Raw genomic sequence first — 19,689 nt, 5'->3', positions numbered from 1 at the left:
TAACGCCAGGGAATATAACCACTCTGCATATGAAACTCAAGCTGGATGGCTTGTAATAGCTTAAGCTTTGAGATGACAGATGTGTAGGGTCTTTGCTGTCATTAGTCCATCTGTTGCTGTGATGATGAGATGACTTCCCAAACTCCACACTTGCATCCTATTGAATATCATCCGCAATCATTTTTTTTTCTACAAGAGAGGGAGTCCCCAACTGATACATCTTATATTTTATCAGTATTAAATATCAAAGCTACTAATAAATCAACTCAGACGCATAGATTTCTAAAATAATGTACAGTAGCAGAGCTGGAAGGGATCCAAAGTTCCATGGATCAGGATCACTCCATAACTGAAAGAGAAAGATAAGGAGGGGGATGGGGTGGGGGGTGCATGATTAGAAAGCAGAGAGGTGAAGAGTGAGAGATGGAAAGGTGCAAAAAATAGCTCCACAATATTCTCAGAAACCAAACAGAGGGTCTGTTATCAGGACTCATGGAAAACATCCTTAACACAATCCCCTAAAGTGACAGAGAGGGAGAGAGGGACAGAGGGCAAGATTTAGGATGAAAGTGTATGGTATTAAGTGGAATGAGAGATATTTCTTGAAAGAACACTTTTCATTGAATATATAGAGTGGGCCCAAAAAGCCACACTTAAATAAGTATCAATTGTATTGTAAGTGGAATCTGCAAACAAATAATGCTGACTTTTTATTTTTTATTTTTTTTTGCATTTGCATTTGCAGCTGCAGCTAACCAACTGTATCTAGCATGCTAATTCAATGGGATGTGTGAAGTCAGTTCTCCATAAGTTCAGAGTAACCACAGATGTCAACCAAAAGTGTCCAAATACTTAATTTTAAAATATATATTCAAACAATTTATTTTTAATATTTTTTTTACTCAAATTGTAATTTTTCATGTTTTTATTTGTTTGTTTGTTTGTTTGTTTGTTTGAAATTATGTTTTATTGTGAAGTTTAATTGAGAAGTTATTGTGCTGGTCATACATTTTTGTAAAAGGGACGGTTCACCCCAAAATAAAAATTCTGTCATCATTTACTCACCCTCATGACATCCCATAAGATTTTTTTTCTTCTGTGGAACATAAATTGTTTAATTACTAGAGTTACTAAAATCCAATTTGACAATGTTGATATGTTTGGTCTTGGCAGAATAGATCAGCTACACGACACGCTGCTGTGAGCAAGTAAGACATGCTGCTGCTGTACAATATAGCTACATGAATTACCCATACAGATCTATACAAGTGGAGTGCACTGCAACTGCTACAGCAAATATTTTATTATTATTATTATTATTATTATTATTATTTATTTTTTTTTTTTTTCATAAGAAACTCAATTAGGTTTGGAACTTCAGTTTGACTTAGTGTGTCATGGTTAGCATGTGGTTAATCTAACAAAGATGATGCATGGCACAGAATGACAGAATATTTATTAAAACATTTACCAAACATTAACATGAACTGAGGAAAACTGAGAGCTTAAATACACAAGAAAAGATCATTAATGAGATGAGGAACAGGTGAGGAATAATCAGAAACCATGACATCTATAATGATGAACTAGAACATTGGCTGCGTCCCAAAACCTAGGTAGCTGTCTTGCTGCCTCGCTATCTTATAAGAGAATGACTTGGACGGCAGCATTTGTGCATGAAGGCACCTCACGAAATTGATTTCGGACAGACTTCTGAGGCAGCGTAACAGTTTAATGATCTACAGCAATATAGCGTGAGATTTGGTGAGAACTAAACAAATATTTAATTACTACAGTAGTAATTTCTCGATAGAAATGATATAAAATTGAAATATGTTGATCAAAATTGTACATTTACACACAAACTGAGCAGCAAAGTCAACTTTTTGACGCCATCTTTATTTTTCTAGCTCAACTGTCACAGATTGGAAAGCACAGGATTGTGGGATATCAAAGGCAGCTAAGGATACATCTATGCTTCCTTCAAAAATCGATCAGATGAAGATATCTCATGAGAGAGGAAGTGAAGCTAACATTGGATTCGGACGTGCCTTGATGCCTTACTACCTTGAAATATGTCCTCGGAAGGCAGAATTTTCCAGTTTTCGGATGCAGCCACAGGCAAGACAGTGACAAAGTAAACCAGGAATTAAACATGACATGACTGTGACAGTGTCCAAATACTTTTTGGGGCTACTGTATATACAGTATATGTGTTGTTGTATCCTGACTACTCTACTGAAAGTACATCTTGCATTCTTTTTGAATTTAATAATAATAATAAAACATGCACTTAAGTTGGCATGAACTCCACAAGATCCATTAAGTCCTAATATGATTTAAGAATGTCCCAAAGAGCGTCTTGTGCTTCATTGTAAGCAAAAAAAGAGGAAAAAAAGTCCTTGTACAAATGAGGTTAAATGTCAAGTGTCACAAATTTGTTTGCATTTGATAAGAGACCAGGGTAACACTTTAGTATAGGGAACTCATATTCACTATTAACTATGACTTTCCCCTCAGTAAACTCCTAATTTACTGCTTATTAATAGTTCTACATCATTTAGGATTAAGGGATGTATAATATGGTCATGCTGAATAAGGCATTAATATGTGCTTTATAAGTAGTAATAAACAGCCAGTATTCAGGCTAATAAGCAGCTAGTTAAAAGTGATAACTATTCATCATACTGAAGTGTTACATAGACCAGATTTAAGTAAAATGGTTTAAAAATTCATTCCACAAGCACTTACTTTTAAATGGGCTTTAAACATGTGAATAAACCTTTCATCAGACTTCTTTTAAAAACTGATTTAAAGAATCATAACCAAAGGCGGTTACACTTAATTTCAATGGTCCACTTTGTTTGTCATTAGAGTATTAACAGACTCTTAGTAGAGTTAGGGTTAGGTTTTAGGGTTAGGGTTAGTAGAAATAAATTGATATGTACTTGCAATGTTACTTATAAACAGTAGAATGTCTGTTGGGGAGAATCAAAATCAACACTCTTAAAAATAAAGGTTCCAAAAGGTTTTTTTGCAGTGACATCCAGTGTTTGTCCTGTTGTCGATAGGGGCGCAACTTTAGCAAACGCTACTATGGGTCATATTTCATGCATTAAAATGAAAGTGTCCCATTGTCGATAGGGGCGCTACTTTAGGTTGTATTTCAGGGAAGTGAAAATCGACCTATATGGGCGTATTGGTTGGAAGACATGTTGGTTACGCAGCATGTTTGAGCTTCCAGAAAATGTTCTGTTTGTTCGCTGATCAATGTTTATATGTGAATAAAAGCCTATATTATATCTGTTCATTATATAAAGCGATTGAGTCTCTTCAGAAAATTTGGACTAGACTGCTCAAATCATATGGATTAGTTTTACGATCTTTTAATGAACTTTTTGAAGTATCAAAGTGGTCTGTCTATAAAGCTCTCAGATTTCATCAAAAAGATTTTCGTTTGCATTCTGAAGATGAACAAAAATCTTACGGTTTAAAGGCAACTCAAACACATAAGAATGTGTTTTGTCATATGAAAACAGTTTCACTAACAATAGCAGAAAAAAAGAGCTAGTGCAAGAGAGGAGGTCTGTAAACATTCCCCAAGATGTTTGTTTGCTCTGGCTCCCTTCTCTCTCACAAATGCTTGAGGGGAAGAAATGAAGTGAGGGAATAGCAGGCATGAAGTGCAGTCGCTTTTTACATCCTAAATCATAAACTAAATTCAGTTTATTGTACTAAGCAAAACACATTTTTGTGAAGTCTATGCTTAAAGAAATTGACAACGGAGTAAGACAATTACATTTAATTCAAGATATATTAACTGAAAATGAGTCTTAATATCATCATACCGTTTTGCTTTTCAACCATGCTTCAGGGATAGATTTTTTTTTTTTTTTTTTTTTTTACCAATTATTTATTCATATTTTTTAATAGAATTATATATTTTTAAATGTATTTCAACATGAATGTTATTATCAAAAAACAAAATGAGGCCTTAAAAGGACGCAGGACTGAAGAAGTAAGAGAGAATATATATGTGTGTGTGACTGCATACAGAGATGGGTTTTATCTTCTGTGGTGGTGCTTTCGGAGTTGCTGTGCTGTATTTATAGCTCTTCTTGATAGAAAAAGCCTGCCCAAACCCCACCACTCCAATTAGTCACCCCATAGGTGGAGTAATTTAATAGAACATACAGCCCCAGCCGAAAGCCACCAAGCTCAGTCTGACCAGACTCTTCACACAGACAGACAGCTTTTCTCTTGAGGTAAGAGCCACAGACGCTTGTGTCTATACATGAGATTACTAACACCAAACCTCACTGCTACTCTCCATCACTTTACTCCATTTACTTTTTAACACTTTAGTGTTAAATGGTCTATTAGACATTCTACCAACTATACGTACATTTGCAACAATGTCAGTGTCACAATGTACAATGTCAACTAACTCTCATTAAAGTATTAGTGGACTGTCTGCTTAATGTTTGCTAATACCTTATTTTGATGGTCCCCAACAGACATTCTACTAACTATAAGTAACTTTGCAAATACATGTCAACTTATTCTACTTACCTAAACCCTAACACTTAACCCAAACCTAACTAATACTCTAATGAGAGTTAGTTAATATGTAGTTGACAAGTTACGTATAGTTAGTAGATAGTTAGTATATAGTATGTCTAAAGTGGGCCATCGAAATAAAGTGTAACCCAAATAATATAATATATGTCTGCGGTCTTGTTCTTTATGATTTTTGTAACTGTTAAGTGAATATGTTGCATCTTTGAATATGAATATGTTGTGAATATGTGTTCTCTTTGTTACAGTGTAATTATACATTAAGTAATGAGTAACATTAATGAGCTACATGTATTTACTATAGGGTTAGGTTTAGGGTTAGATGCATATAATTTTGCATAATATATAATTACATTTAACAAGCATTCTAAAATAAAGTGTTACCTTCCTCGTATGTTTACCAAGGCTGCATTTATTTGATTCAAAATACAGTAAAAGCAGTAATATTGTGAAATATTATTATGGTTCAAAACATCTTCGTTTTCAGTATGAATATATTTTAAAATGTAATTTATTCATGTGATTGCAAAGCTAAATTTCAGCAGCCATTACTCCAGTCTTTAGTGTCTCATAATTGAAAACAGTTGAGCTGCTTAATATTTTTGTTTTAAGATTCTTTGATGAACAGAAGGTTCAAAAGAACACCATTTATTTAAAATATAATTTTTTTGTAATGTTATAAATGTCTTAACTGTCCATTTTCATCAATTTAATGCATCCTTGATTGATAAAAGTATTATTTTTTTCCAAAAAATAAATGCAAAATAAAATAATAATATGCATGTACTCACCACAATTTAATCTACTATCAAACATCTGCAACAGTTAAGAATTCGTCTCACAGTGGCTTGGTGTTGTGTTAACAGGTTACCATAGCCATTGTATATGACACCCTATAAAGTCTGACAGCTATAAGTCCCTCTTAAAGCATTTATGGAGAAGATAAAAGACATTTATAGAGTCATGATGGGTGGTCAGAATCTTTCCATGGATATGGATAGTGCTGGAGCAGGAATGGGGTGTGAAGGTTGTGGGGATGTGGGACGTGAACACAAGGTCTAAGTCTCAGTAGGGTTAGTCTTCCATCCACCTGTCTGCAATCTCTTTTTAGTGTTGTCTGAAAGCATTCCATCTATCTTTCAGATCTCCGCTATACTTTTAATTAGCATTGTGTGTGATATGTTTATGTGATGGCACTTGGAAATGTCTCCAAAGACAGCTGAGGATTATAAAAGGAAAGATTAGACAAATACCAAATCATGCCCAAGAGAGGAGACCTTGTTAGAGGAGATCTGTTTCAAGTGTGCTGGTGACAACATTTCAAAAAACAAAAGCTTATTAGCTTAAAAGAGGGTTTTATGATATATCAAGAATGACTCAGGCTGACTTTGACATTTATAAGCTTTAACATACTTCACCCCAAAAATGTTGTTCCAAAAGTGCATACATTTCTTTGTTCTGCTGTACACAAAGAAATATATTTGGAAGAATGTTTGTAACCAAGCAGATCTCGATCCCATTAACTACCATTGTGTTTTTTTTTTTTTTTTTTTTTCCTATATGGTGGGCGAGATCTGTTTGGTTACCAACATTCTTCCAAATATCTTCCTTTGTGTTCAGCAGAACAAAGAAATTCTCATACAGGTTTGGAACAACTTGAGGGGGAGTAAATTATGACAGAATTTTCATTTTTTTGGTGAACTATCCGTTTAAGCTTAATTTTTGAATTGAATTATTATAATGTTACCACCAAACTCGAACATAGATTTAATAGGGTAGGTGCAGGAAATCACAGTGAGGATTCTTGATGTAAACTATACAGAGAAGACATGAGAGGAGGGGAAAGTGGGCCCCATTCCTGAGACAGTTTTAATATGGTCAATAAAGACAAATAAGATTAGAATAACAAGATTTCCTTTGACAATGTAAGAGGAAACTGTAGTAGATGAAAATTTAATTATTTAGAGATACTGCATGATATTTTATGAATAAAAAATCTTTCTCTCCAAACAATGTTTTCTTTTGTTGGCTTTAGCGCATCAGTGTCGTTGCACATTAGTGGGATCATGACATTCCAAATCAAGAATTATTGAATCACATAAACCTTAATTATCTTTTTTCTATTATCTTGAGTCTAAACCCTTTTTGGTTGTTAGACAACCTTTTTGGTTACACTTTAATTTTCGATAGTCCACTTTAGACATTCTACTATCTATAAGTAACTTTGTAACTACATGTCAATTAACTCTCATTAATTTGCAACTAGATATCAACTAACTCTCACTAGTGTTAGTAGACTACTAGGTTAGGGTTAGTATAAGTTGATGTACTTGCAAAGTTATTGTCCGGATATTGTCTGTTAGGGGAGCATCAATATAGTGTTAAAAAGAGTGTTAGCAGATATTAAGCAGACAGTCAGCTAATAATACTCTAATGACTAGTAGTTGACATGTAGTTACAAAGTTACTAGTAGAAATTTCATCAAAATAAAGTGTTACCTTACATTTTAGATAAGTCTAAGGCAAAAGTGTTTCCAAATATAGCCCTGGATTAAACAGCTTACAGAAGTGCCTTAAAATGACTTGAAATGATTTATTGAAATGAAAATAAGATATAGAGTTCCCACAGTCTTGGGAAAGTTGGTCCTAAATTTAAAGGGGTGATTTGTAGACCTGGAAATGTCATGCAAAATAAGAAAATCTTAAAACACCACAGGTATTTTTATAATCAATGTACCTTTTACTATAGTTGTTCCACGCTTTAAAATTTTGAATTATAGATTATATAATTGTATATGTATAAGAGTTAAAAATATTCCTTAAAGTCACCATGAAATAAAATGGCATTTTTTAATTTCTTTTTTTAATGTAATATTGCAGTAGCCTATTTATTATGAAGGATTTATCCATGCATTTTATATATATATATATATATATATATATATATATATATATATATATATATATATATATATATATATTTAATAATTATCATTATTATTATTATTATTATTATTATTATTATTTTATTTATTTATTTTAATGTGCCCTCATAATCTTTAATCAAAATCTTCTCCTCCCTCTTGCATCAACATCTCTTCTCTTCTCTGATGACATGTTTACTGGCTTGAGGGCGGGACAACCTGTCACTCACATGACATCACAGCAATTGCAAACCACAACCATCCAATCAATTCCCCATGGGTAAAATCAAGTCCCATCCTACATTTTTTTCTTGTTTGAGAAGCTGTTACACTCAGATTGATGTAGGGTGGGACTCGAGTATCGCACACTCTAAAAAAATGCTAGGTTGTTCAACTTTTATAGTTAAATTTTTAACTCAACTGTTGGGTTTGTCCATATTTGACCCAAACATGGGTTGAAACAACCCAGCATTTTTTTTCATGCCGAAACCATAAAAACCGAAAAAGCATTTCAACAAACTTTGCCTAAACACTACAAAACAGTGATATTTTAGTTTATGTATGGTCTGTATCAAAAGTAAAATGTTTATATAAAGCAATATAAACATTTAGTGACAATATTCAACAGAATATTATTGTAAAAATGTCTTGACCAGTCACTGTCAAGCTCGTGCTTAGAGCCTCAGACAACTAATTTCCACGAGAAAATATGGTCAGAATAACCTGCATGCTATTTTGATAGTGTGAAAAGACGTAGAAGGAACCTAATGGAAAGAATTGAGATGGCTTGCCAGTTGGATGGAGAAAGGGAGAAAGCCTGAAGAAGTGAGACAGCAGAAAAGGGCAAGACAAACAGGAAGCAGAGGAGGGGGGAGTGAAGGACTGACTGTGCAAGTCAAAGAATTTTCTTAGAAGGATTTTAAGCAAGAGAGCGTGCTTCTCCTGGTTTCCATCTGCTGCCTTTTATGGTAAAACTGTTGAGGGGGATTTGGTGTGGTAGTGAAGCCCTGGCCGGACGTGGGCTCACACACTCACAACGGGATAGCAGGGGGCTGAGAAGTAGGGAGACAGCGTGCGCGGGACACTAGGGACCCCTGAGGCGGTGGCACAGAGTGAGGCGGCACGCAGCATCACAGGGCTCATGGGAACAATACGCAGAGAGGGTTAACAGGTCCAGGACTCTGACAGCTGCGTGAGTAGATGGCATTCTGTTATCAAGAATAATTTAATCAGAATCAGAATCTCTCTGTCATAAAAACTCTTCAAAGATACATTCTGGAAACCAAAGGTTCTTTGAACGGGTTGCTTTTAGATCAGTTTTAGAATCAGACTTATCTGGCCTATTACAGGAAAGATGGATTATTATCAGAAAAAGTCCAATCATAGTAATGTTTATAGGTGATCACATCCATGCCAGCACAGACACATTTACACACGCACACACTAACACACGCTGATACACAATATAATTGCTGAAAGCTGGAGGTGAGATAACAGGCTGGTTACGATGGTATGATGTAGTACACTGTGGAATTCCAGTGTGTTCCATCCAACACAACTGATGCCTCACTGTTGCCCATGCAGTGAGTCTTTCTTTCTTTCTTTCTTTCTTTCTTTCTTTCTTTCTTTCTTTCTTTCTTTCTTTCTTTCTTTCTTTCTTTCTTTCTTTCTTTCTTTCTTTCTTTCTTTCTTTCTTTCTTTCTTTCCTTCCTTTCTACACTCTAAAAACTGCTGGGTTAAAAACAACCCAAGTTGGGTTGAAAATGGACAAACCCAGCAATTGGGTTGTTTTAACCCAGTGGTTGGGTTAAATGTTTGCCCAACCTGCTGGGTAGTTTTATTTAACTCAACTGTTGTATAAAAATTATTGTATTGCTTGCTTAAAATGAACCCAAAATATGCTGGAAATTAACATTTATCAATATGTTTAATAAATGAGCATTTATTAATAAGATAATTAATAATAAACAATAAACATTTATTAAACTGCTTAATAATGAATGTACACCTTTTGATTATTATTGTTGCCTCTAGTAATTATGTCTGATTTTTAATTTCTCACCTATTTTGGATTCATTTTAAGCCAGACATATAGTCATTTTTAATCAGTAGTTGGGTTAAATAAAACTACCCAGCAGGTTGGGCAAACATTTAACCCAACCACTGGTTTAAAACAACCCAATGCTGGGTTTGTCCATTTTCAACCCAACTTGCTTTTAACCAAACATTTTTTAGAGTGTACCTTCCTTCCTTCCTTCCTTTTCAAATATGTCTTTCAGAATTTTTGTATGAACATGAATCATATAAATTTATGTGGGCTACAAAAGTCAGAGACCACTAATAAAATTGGCTATAATATTGTAAATTATCTATATTACATTATCGTCATAACAAATTGGAGTAAGAATTTGAATTGGAAAAATAACATTTATTTATTTATTTATTTATTTTCTTTAATGGGTGGGTTTTTTTTTTTATTATTAACTAAAACTAAAACCTTTAAAAAACATTTCTAATAATTAACTGAAATAAAATAAATTAAAATAATTACCCTTAAACTTATTTTAGCTAGTTGCCAAGGCAAAATTTCTCGTTTTCGTTTAGTTGAAGTACTAAAATAAATAAAACTAAAAACTAAACCTTACCAAAAACTCTATAGATATATTAAAAAATATATAAAAATGAAAAAAAACACAACAAAATTACTAAAACTTTAACTAAAGGCAAAATGAAAACAGAAAATATAAAAATAAAATTGAATTAAAAATATTAACCAAAATACCTGGATGTAATTAATCTACAATTACACTGTTACAATTACACAATTACCTTCGCTTACACCTTAACCCTTAAACCACCCTTAAACCTAACCAGACCATCAACCCTGTCCCTAAACCTACCCGTATCCCACCTCAATAGCAGCGAAAGTGTTTTGTAATATAACATTAACACATTAAGTACATTGTACCTAACATTTTTTTTAATGTAAGAACATGGTAGTTAAAGACATAATATAAAGAGTGTGACCAATGATTCTAAAAGAACACTGCTTTAATGTTTCATGAATTCCACAAGTAAATCCTGATGATCATGTTCTCCAGCATGATTTGAGAATGATCCAAAAAGCATTTCGTGCTTCAGTGGAAGCAAGAACATCTGGAAATGATTTACTCACTTTATTAGTGACCTAAAAATAGCGCAGAATCGAATATACTTGTACATCTTAGTCATAATATTTATTTGTTGTAAATATATCAAAAAACTGAAACATTTATTTACAGGTTTCCATTTTCAAGGTGGCTTCTCTGAATATCTCAATAGTTTATAATGGTTTGAACCAAATAAATATTATGTCAACACAGATTACAATCATCTTTTCAGAAGGTCTAGCATTTTCTCACATCTCCTCAAACTCTCTCCATCACAGGATTGAAAGGCTGAAGTAAAGATGACTGAGCGATATGACTGCCACTACTGTAAGGAGTCTCTGTTTGGGAAGAAGTATGTTCTTCGTGAGGAAAACCCATACTGTGTGAAGTGCTATGAGAGCCTCTACTCCAATACCTGTGAGGAGTGCAAGAAACCCATCGGCTGCAACAGCAGGGTAACATTAGTTAAAGTACCATATATGAAGTTGCACAAAACCAGCCGATCAGATTAGAGCTTGCAGATCGAGAAAATGCTTTCCAGTGTTGTCAGCAAATGTGGGAGGTCTATACGACCCAGTGTTAAGAGCGAGGCATTACAAGTAACTGAGCTATGTAATCAGATTACTTTTCAAGTAACTAGTAAACATAACGCATTACTTTTGAATTTACAACAAATTATCTGAGATACTTTTTCAAATAAGTAATGCTAGTTACTTTGTTAACCCATTTATTGACTGACAGCTCTCCTGTCCCCATGTTGAGAGAAATCGGCATTGTGTGCGCTGTGCAAACATGATGCTTATTGTAAAGGCCCGTTCACACCAAGAACGATAACTATATTTGCGTCCACACCAACGCACGATAACAGTCTGTTTATTCTAAGCTCACGCGCTTCGGTTGCAAAATGTCTACAACATGTTTTTGCAGTTCTTGTTGCATTTACACGGCTTTAACCAGCAGATGTCCTAGAGTAATCGATCTAACAGTGAATTTAGCTGCCGAAGTTGATATAGTGGAATAAAAACAACGCCTAGTCTTTTCACTGCAGCTTCAAACAGTGTTGTCGAAACTAGCGCTGAATACCTGAGGTAATTTTTATGTTACATTGTTTGCTAGCCTGGCATTATGATCTCATCATTAATACTTCACACCTTTTATTCTGAGGGTTTGACTGATTGTTTTCCATATATCAGTTTTCTTTAAAGTATCCATTAAAAAGGGGGTTTTACTTGTCAAACAGTGGTGGATTTTTCTGGACCTCTGTGATTAACTTCTCCGCAATGTCGTCTGCTGTTTTAAATGTGCAAGCCTTTAAATTAGAATGGATTCTGATTGGCTGACAGTGTTTTATTGTTCAGCTGGAAAAAAAAAAATTCTGAAAGTGATCCCAACATTTCTCTTTATCGTCATCGTTTTAGTTGTGGTGTGAACAGTGCTATTCTTTTATATTTAGAACGATTTTTAAAACTATATTGTTATCTTTATAGTTATCGTTCTTGGTGTACACGGGCCTCAATTCTAGACTAAATGTGAGCAGGCATTTACTCAATTGCACAAAAACAGATTCAGTGTAGTGAAATGCAAACACTGGTACAACCATATCTCTATTTCAACCAGAATTGTCATCAAAGTGCGTCTTTTGCTGCTTTAGGATCTATCCTACAAGGACCGTCACTGGCATGAGGACTGTTTCCACTGCTTCCAGTGCAAGCGCTCACTGGTAGACAAGCCCTTCTCCACTAAAGATGAGCAGCTGCTGTGCACCGAGTGCTATTCTAATGAGTATTCCTCCAAATGCCATGAATGCAAGAAGACCATTATGCCTGGTAAGAGATTCTTCACCGTGGGAGGAACGTTCAACTATTACCTCATATCAGTAGATGTTTTCTTTTATACTCAGCACTGCCATAAAATCATATTTCATTCAGAACCACATTCTTTCCATTGAAGCAAATGAAAACTGCTTCCTTTCACACAGAGTCGATCTTTACCTAGATCTTGTGAAGAAAGAATAACTGTCATAATACAGATATATTACAGACCCATCATGACGCCAAAGCAATAGATTAAGTGATCTGCACACTGGTAATAAATATTCATTGATAAATCCTCAAAGACAGGTCCTCGTGATCATTTAAAAGTCTTGCACTCTCATTAACCCATTACGTTTTATGATCAACCACCCCTTTTATCATATTGAGCAGTCAAAATGAATAGATGGAACCAAGGATAGATTGAGTATATGTGTAGCTATTTTTGGTGTTTAATTAGTGTACATTCCTGTGGAATGATCCAGCTCTCACTGAGTGAAACTTAATATTTTAAGTGTGGAGCACATGGATTTAAAAGATACAAGCCAGACTCTTTAAAACAATGAAACTCTGTGCTGTCTCTGTTTACACTGCACCACTGCTGGTATTTATTGAGCTTTCATCTGGATGTGTTGCAAGAGATTTATGCTTCATCTCAAGCCTTTTTAACAGCTCAACTTTGCTGTTATGTTACAGTTGAAATGGCTGTAGTAATGTAATCCTGTTAATAATTCAATATCCATTATCTGTGTTTGATATCTGAATCCGATTAGAATATACAGTATATAAAAACTCTCTATTATGTTTCAAATCAATGTTTGTTTTTTACTGTATATAGAATTTGTTCATGTAGAATTTGGTATTAAATCTACTTTTTCATATTTGTAATTTTACTGTATTCAAGAAAAAATAAAATACAAAAATAGGCAATAAGCCATTTAAATGTGACCAAATGCCCACTTATGCAAACAAGCAGAACAGATAAAAAAAAAAAAATAAGAAAATAAATAAATAAATAAAAAGTCCACATGTTTGAATGAATTCATAAATACTCATTTACATTTACCCATATAAAGTGACTTGAACTTATATTTGTCTACACATACACTACTTCAACTTTTATTAAAGAGATAGTTCATCCGAAAATGAAAATTTTTTCATCATATACTCACTCTGAACCTGTTTCAAACCGGTATACATTTCTTTGTTCTGCTGTACGCAAAGGAAGACATTTAGAAAAATGTTTCCCAGCCAGCAACATAGCGTGGCCCAGATTCGGCCCACATCTGGTACATGTGGATTACACGCGGACCAGATGTGGGCCGGATCTGGGCCGACACTATGTTGCTGGCAGGGTTGTAACCAAGTAAATCTTACCTCCCATTGATTACCATAGTGGGAACAAACAAACAAACAAACAAACAAAAAAATACTATGGCAGTCAATGGGAAGTGAGATTTGCTATTCTTCCAAATATCTTCCTTTGTGTACAGCAGAACAACAACAACAACAAAAAATACTGATATGTAACAACTTAAAGGGGAATTTTCATTTTTGGTTTACTTATCCCTTTAAAGAAAGATTAATTAAATTGACAAAAATGACAGTCAAGACATTTATAATGTAAATACTTCTCTCTTAAATCTCCTATTCATCAAAGATCAAAACATTAAGCAGTTTTCAACATTTCTAATAATAATAATGTTTCTTAAGCACACAATCAGTGTATTAGAATGATTTCTGAAGGATCATGTGACACTGAAGACTGGAGTAATGATGCTGAAAATTCAGCTTTACTGAATTTACAATTTTACAATTAAATGCAGCCCACTCAAACGGTAAAACGGTAGTGTACGTTACAAAATACCTCATCTAGATGTTAGAATTGCATGTAATTATGAGAGCATAGAAAGTATCTAATTATCTGCAACATGACCTGATATTTGGACAAGAACTTACATCTACAAACTTCCTCCTCTCTTCATAAGCAGAATGTTGTTGTATTTGGGATAAGATGGCTCTCTTCCTCTCCCTCAGGCTCCAGGAAGATGGAGCATAAAGGAAACAGCTGGCATGAGACCTGCTTTACCTGCCAGCGCTGCCAGCAGCCAATTGGCACCAAGAGCTTCATCCCCAAAGACAACCATAACTATTGCGTGCCCTGCTACGAAAAGCAGTTTGCCATGCAATGTGTTCACTGCAAGAAGGTAGATTCCACAGTTGAAGGAAAACTAAAACAAGCTTTTCAATGTTTTACTAAGCTACAAGAAGTTCATATACACTTGCATTAAACTTTTTAAGACTCCAGAAACTCTTTAAGCATAAAGGGCTGCTCAGAATGTAATATTAGATTACCGAATAGTGTGCACTACATTCTATACATCGACCACTTTTCATTGTGAGATACAATATTTCATGCATGTTAGCTGTATATTGCACTTTTGAGTTTCAGTATTCTATGCATACAGATAATCTGCATACTGTATACCGCAGAAAAGGGGTAGTATGCTATTCCGATCAGATTCCTTCTCTGTCTAGCCCATCACTACTGGCGGTGTGACGTACCATGACCAGCCCTGGCATAAGGACTGTTTCCTGTGCACTGGCTGTAAGCAGCAGCTGTCTGGCCAGCGCTTCACCTCTCGTGATGACTTTGCCTACTGCCTCAACTGCTTCTGCAACTTGTATGCCAAGAAATGTGCCTCCTGCACCACCCCCATCAGTGGTATGTACAAATACACTGTGTCCGAAATCAAATACTTCCCTACTATATAGTATGCGAAAATGGTACGCCAAAAAGAGCGGTATGTCCAAATCCATAGTATTCGAAAAACAGTAGGCGAAAAGTCCCCGAATGACCTACTACTTCCGGAGAGATTCTGAAGTGTGCATACAATGGACACTTTACTATCCTATGAGGCCATGGGAGGGGATTTATCAACCTGACACTGGTAGGTCACATGACAGTAACAACATGGCGGATGTAGTACGTCTGGATTTCATTACTACCCATTCATACTATATAGAATGTACTTTTTTAACGGCCACAAAGTAAATTCAAATGTAGTACGTTCTCAGACAGTACGTGATTTTGGATGCAGCGATAGTCATATGCAAAATATATTTGCCCATGTGATGTCACAGATCCTACAATATCCAAACAAGCCATTTTTGGAGCTAGATTAAATAAATGCTTTGTTTATAATGAGGGGGACATTTTAAGCTATGAAACTTGCATGATGTTTTAATGGTACAAAGACCTGTCAAAAGATCAAGGACATTTTTATTTCTCATGTCATGACCCATTTAAAAATTAAAAACTAGAAAAGTTGCCTTGATAACTAAGGCCCTGTTCACACCTGGTATTTGGGATGCGTTTTGGTCGATCGGATCACAAGTAGACGAGGTACCAGTTTACACCTGGTGTTTTAATCCTTCTCTTTTGTCCACTTTCAACCACTTCTGTCCTGATTTCTTCGAGGGGAGGGTCTATATGGGCGGGTAAATGTGTGGGTTTTTTCAGATCATTCGATCTAATGGACAAAATGGCATGCGCAATTTCTCTAACAATACACAGATCCAATACACTGATCTGATATTCTCCAAACTGTTTATGTTCACTTTAGACAACCAACTGTACTTTACTCGCCATAGCAAGTTTAGTTGAAGTTTACTTTTTGGTGTTTATGTCTTTTAGTTTTTGCTTTTAAATGTCTATATAGTTTTTTTTATTATTATTTCTATTTTAGTTAGTTTAATACATCAGGTTAAGCTAAAGCTTGGAAACTAGATGAAAGAAAATATGTTTACATTTATTTTTTTTATTTCAGTTACCGTTCATTTCAAGTAATGAAGATTTTTTTATGGTTTTAGTTTTAGTTAAAATAAATTAGTTTTGTGTCAAATAATGTTCTTACTCTTTCCTTCCTGTGACAGATGATACAGTAGTTTACTATGAATTAAACAGAAATTAAATTAAATACAGTTTATTGTGTAGCTAAACAAAATAACAATAATTACCAGGAAAAAATAATAATTATAAACCATCCCGAAATATACCGTGACTACACAGGCTACTCATAAGGGAGATAAAATATGCATTCTTACAACCGTTTAAAACATATTACCATATAAACATTGTCATAATTCATCAATATTAGTTTATAAGCAATCGATTGGCATAAATGTACGCTATTCATTAATTGCGACGCAATTTGAAGTGCTGCTGCTCGAGCCTGTAGAGTGTGCAATAACGCCGCTTTTCCCGCGGTTAGATCAGCACGTTACACTTCAAATGTGTGCATCTTCCACACAGGACAGCAGTCCTGACTGGATATCTTCCCAAATCGTCCCTCTCTATCATTTTTGTCTCATTTTTATTCGTTGACGAAAATTAGAGTAGATTTTAGTCATAGTTATAGTCATTCAAAACGCATTTTAATTAGTTATGGTCTCGTTTTGTCTGTGAAAAAATGTCATTGACGAAAATTATGATGAAAATTATTCGTCAACGAAATTAACACTGATGTGTGTGTGTTAGAAATCAGGAATGGTGAGAGAACATTGTGCTTGGTAAATTTTTCCTCTTCAAACCAAACTTGGGTCAAAGTTTAAATCCCGTAGGCTATGGCAAGCACGCTTCCCATCATGTTTATGAATTAAATCTGTAGGCGGTCTTTTGTGGCTGTTCGAACACATTTAAACACATGAGCGTCTAAAGCAATCTGGTCTAATGTGTTTTTGACTACCTATGGAAGTGGTTGAAAGTGGAAAAGTTAAGAAATTTGAGACCCCATTTACATCTTTATTTAGCATTGTCCACTTGTGATTCAAACGACCAAAACACATCTTAATACCAGGTGTAAACAGGGCCCAACTGAAGTAAAATAAGTCTGAGCTGAAGTAGTAAGACTAAAATAAACTAAAATAAAAATAAATTCAATCTAAATAGAACCATTTACAAAAATGAATAAAATGGCAAAAGTACATAATGAACTGGACCAGAATGTTCCCCAAAGTTGCAAAACTCACCCAAAATTCCTCACCTTGTTCTTCCAATTCAACATCCTGTGGCACATGGCCAATTCAGATTCTAAAGAAACTTAAATTCTGAATTTTTCTCAACCCTGTTTCAAAGAGCTCAAAAAGCTCAGAACACAACTACATCTGCTTGTTGCTGGTACTCATAACATGTTTGTCATCGCACACAGGACTTGGAGGAAGCAAGTACATCTCCTTTGAGGAACGCCAGTGGCACAACGACTGTTTCAACTGCAAGAAGTGCTCTGTGTCTCTGGTGGGCAGAGGTTTCCTCACCGAGAGAGATGACATCCTGTGTCCCGAGTGTGGCAAAGACATCTGAAAGCATGGCTGGAAAAAAAATCAAGCATGCACAACGCTTAAAATGTTTAAAACCAAAGCATTGGAAAAGCATGAAACAGTGTGAGCAATGAATATATTTAGGTACTATAAGATTATAATAGTTTATGAGTAGAGGCAGATTTTGTTTATTTCAAGAGAGTTATTTGAGCTTGCTTTAACTTGAAGACTGAAGAAAGAATTGGTTCTAGAGAATAAGCTGTAGATGAAAATAATACACATCATTATCTCTTTGCAATGTCTGACTGGCTCTCGGATGTGTTGCGTAACCCATGTCTTAACTTGCAAAAAAAGTATGTTGGCCTTTTTGTGCATCTAACAGTTATACATGAAATCTAAACAGTAATGCAAAATCAATAAAACTTACTACAAAAAAAAAAAAAAAAAAAAAAGATTTTGTTTTTCTCATGAATGAAGTAAACTATTTGCACTAGCAAGCACTCAATACATAAACAATAATATAAGACAATAGGGCCACCTAGTGTTGAACAATGCAAACCAACATGAACCGTCTTATATGTTATATTCAGTTTATCAGTCATGGTGTGAAGCTTTTTATGTAAAGGTTTATGATTAAATGCTTGAAATTAGTTTTGCAGTCAAATGCAAATTGTCTAGGTATGAATTTCTTGGAGTTTGAGTAGATTGTGAAGGAAATGCAGTCAACCTAGTGTCCAGTATACATGGAAACTCTTTCAATTTTTAATATAAAAGCAGTGTAAAAGCATCCCAGGGTGCACCTCATGAGTAAATGTCCAGAAAGAGTACAGCTGGAACCTAGAAAAGGGTGATCCAGAAGCCAATAATTCATACATTTGTATCCTTTTATAGTTCTGATGACATCACTATTTTTAGCATCTTAGAATAAAAGTAAAAACATAAGAAGACTTGTACAAACTTTTGACAGGTAGTGCATTTTGTAATGGTGGGATTTGTTTATAGGAATTCAGGAAAACTCTCAAACAGTGGGAAGGAGATAAGTTAAGCTTTCAATGTCTGCACCGTAGTGATGAGTGAGAGAATGAGTGAGCTGATCGAGCGAGTGTGTGCTGACAAGAGTGAAAGAACAAAGTAAAGTTCTCTGATCTCTGACTGTAGATAAACTACAAAGAACGAGACAATGGTGAAAAGGACATTTTAACCATTGCTGTCTCCATAGTCATTGTTTCCTTCTGCCTAAGCCTGGATCTAGAATAACTAGGACTGTGCACCACTCAGAATCAGAATATATTTTATATTAAATTCGTTAAAAATTAAAAATTAATTTGAATGTAATTGTCATTCGAAATTATACCATGATTCAAAAGTTTGGAGACAGTAAGATTTATTTAAAGAAACTTCTCAGGTTACTCATGTAAAACCATGGTTCCCTTCCCACAGCGCCCTCTGGGGGATGCAGCGCGAGTTCCCATTCAAAAGGAAACTAAAACTTTTACTTAGCAAGGCCGCATTAAAGGTGCCGAAGAACATGTTTTCAAAAGATGTAATATCAGTCTTAAGTGTCCCCTGATTGTGTCTGTGAAGTTTCAGCTCAAAATACCCCATAGTTTTTTTTTTTTTATTATTAATTTTTTTAACTGCCTATCATTATAAATGCGCCGATTCAGGGTACGCGGCCCCTTTAAATCTCGTGCTCCACGCCCCAAGAGCTCGTGCTTGCCTTAAACAACATAAACAAAGTTCACACTTTTGACTTATATAACCCTCAAAATGGATCTTTACAAAGTGTTCGTCATGCAGCATGTCTAATCGCGTAAGTACGGTATTTATTTGGATGTTTACATTTGAATCTGAATGAGTTTGAGGCTATGCTCCGTGGCTAAAGATAACATTACACACTGTTGGAGAG

General features: G+C 34.8%; 1 protein-coding gene across 3 annotated transcripts; it reads left to right on the top strand.

Moving 5' to 3' along the window:
• Positions 1-4,144: 4,144 nt before the first annotated feature.
• Positions 4,145-18,447, top strand: fhl2a (four and a half LIM domains 2a). 3 transcript variants are annotated; one of them, XM_067410023.1, is made up of 6 exons: positions 4,145-4,265; positions 10,929-11,105; positions 12,302-12,476; positions 14,499-14,668; positions 15,000-15,186; positions 17,672-18,407. In XM_067410023.1, the coding sequence occupies exons 2-6, from the start codon at positions 10,950-10,952 to the stop codon at positions 17,821-17,823; spliced, it is 840 nt and encodes a 279-aa protein (XP_067266124.1). In that variant the 5' UTR covers positions 4,145-4,265; positions 10,929-10,949; the 3' UTR covers positions 17,824-18,407. The 3 variants fall into 3 exon arrangements, with proteins under 3 accessions (XP_067266124.1, XP_067266125.1, XP_067266126.1); XM_067410024.1 differs by lacking the exon at positions 4,145-4,265 and adding an exon at positions 8,535-8,693; XM_067410025.1 differs by lacking the exon at positions 4,145-4,265 and having other exon boundaries at positions 10,935-11,105; positions 17,672-18,447.
• Positions 18,448-19,689: the final 1,242 nt, after the last annotated feature.

This window comes from Chanodichthys erythropterus, chromosome 14 (assembly GCF_024489055.1).
Source record: "Chanodichthys erythropterus isolate Z2021 chromosome 14, ASM2448905v1, whole genome shotgun sequence".
Taxonomy (NCBI): Eukaryota; Metazoa; Chordata; class Actinopteri; order Cypriniformes; family Xenocyprididae; genus Chanodichthys; species Chanodichthys erythropterus.
The sequence above is the reverse complement of the archived record's forward strand: the minus strand, read 5'-3'. Positions and strand labels throughout refer to the sequence as shown.

Excerpts from the sequence above, each read along its gene's own strand:
- fhl2a (XM_067410025.1), top strand. The coding sequence starts at position 10,950 with ATGACTGAGCGATATGACTGCCACTACTGTAAGGAGTCTCTGTTTGGG. Across the intron at positions 11,106-12,301 it reads CCATCGGCTGCAACAGCAGG|GATCTATCCTACAAGGACCG; the intron begins GTAACATTAGTT and ends TTGCTGCTTTAG. Across the intron at positions 14,669-14,999 it reads AATGTGTTCACTGCAAGAAG|CCCATCACTACTGGCGGTGT; the intron begins GTAGATTCCACA and ends TTCTCTGTCTAG.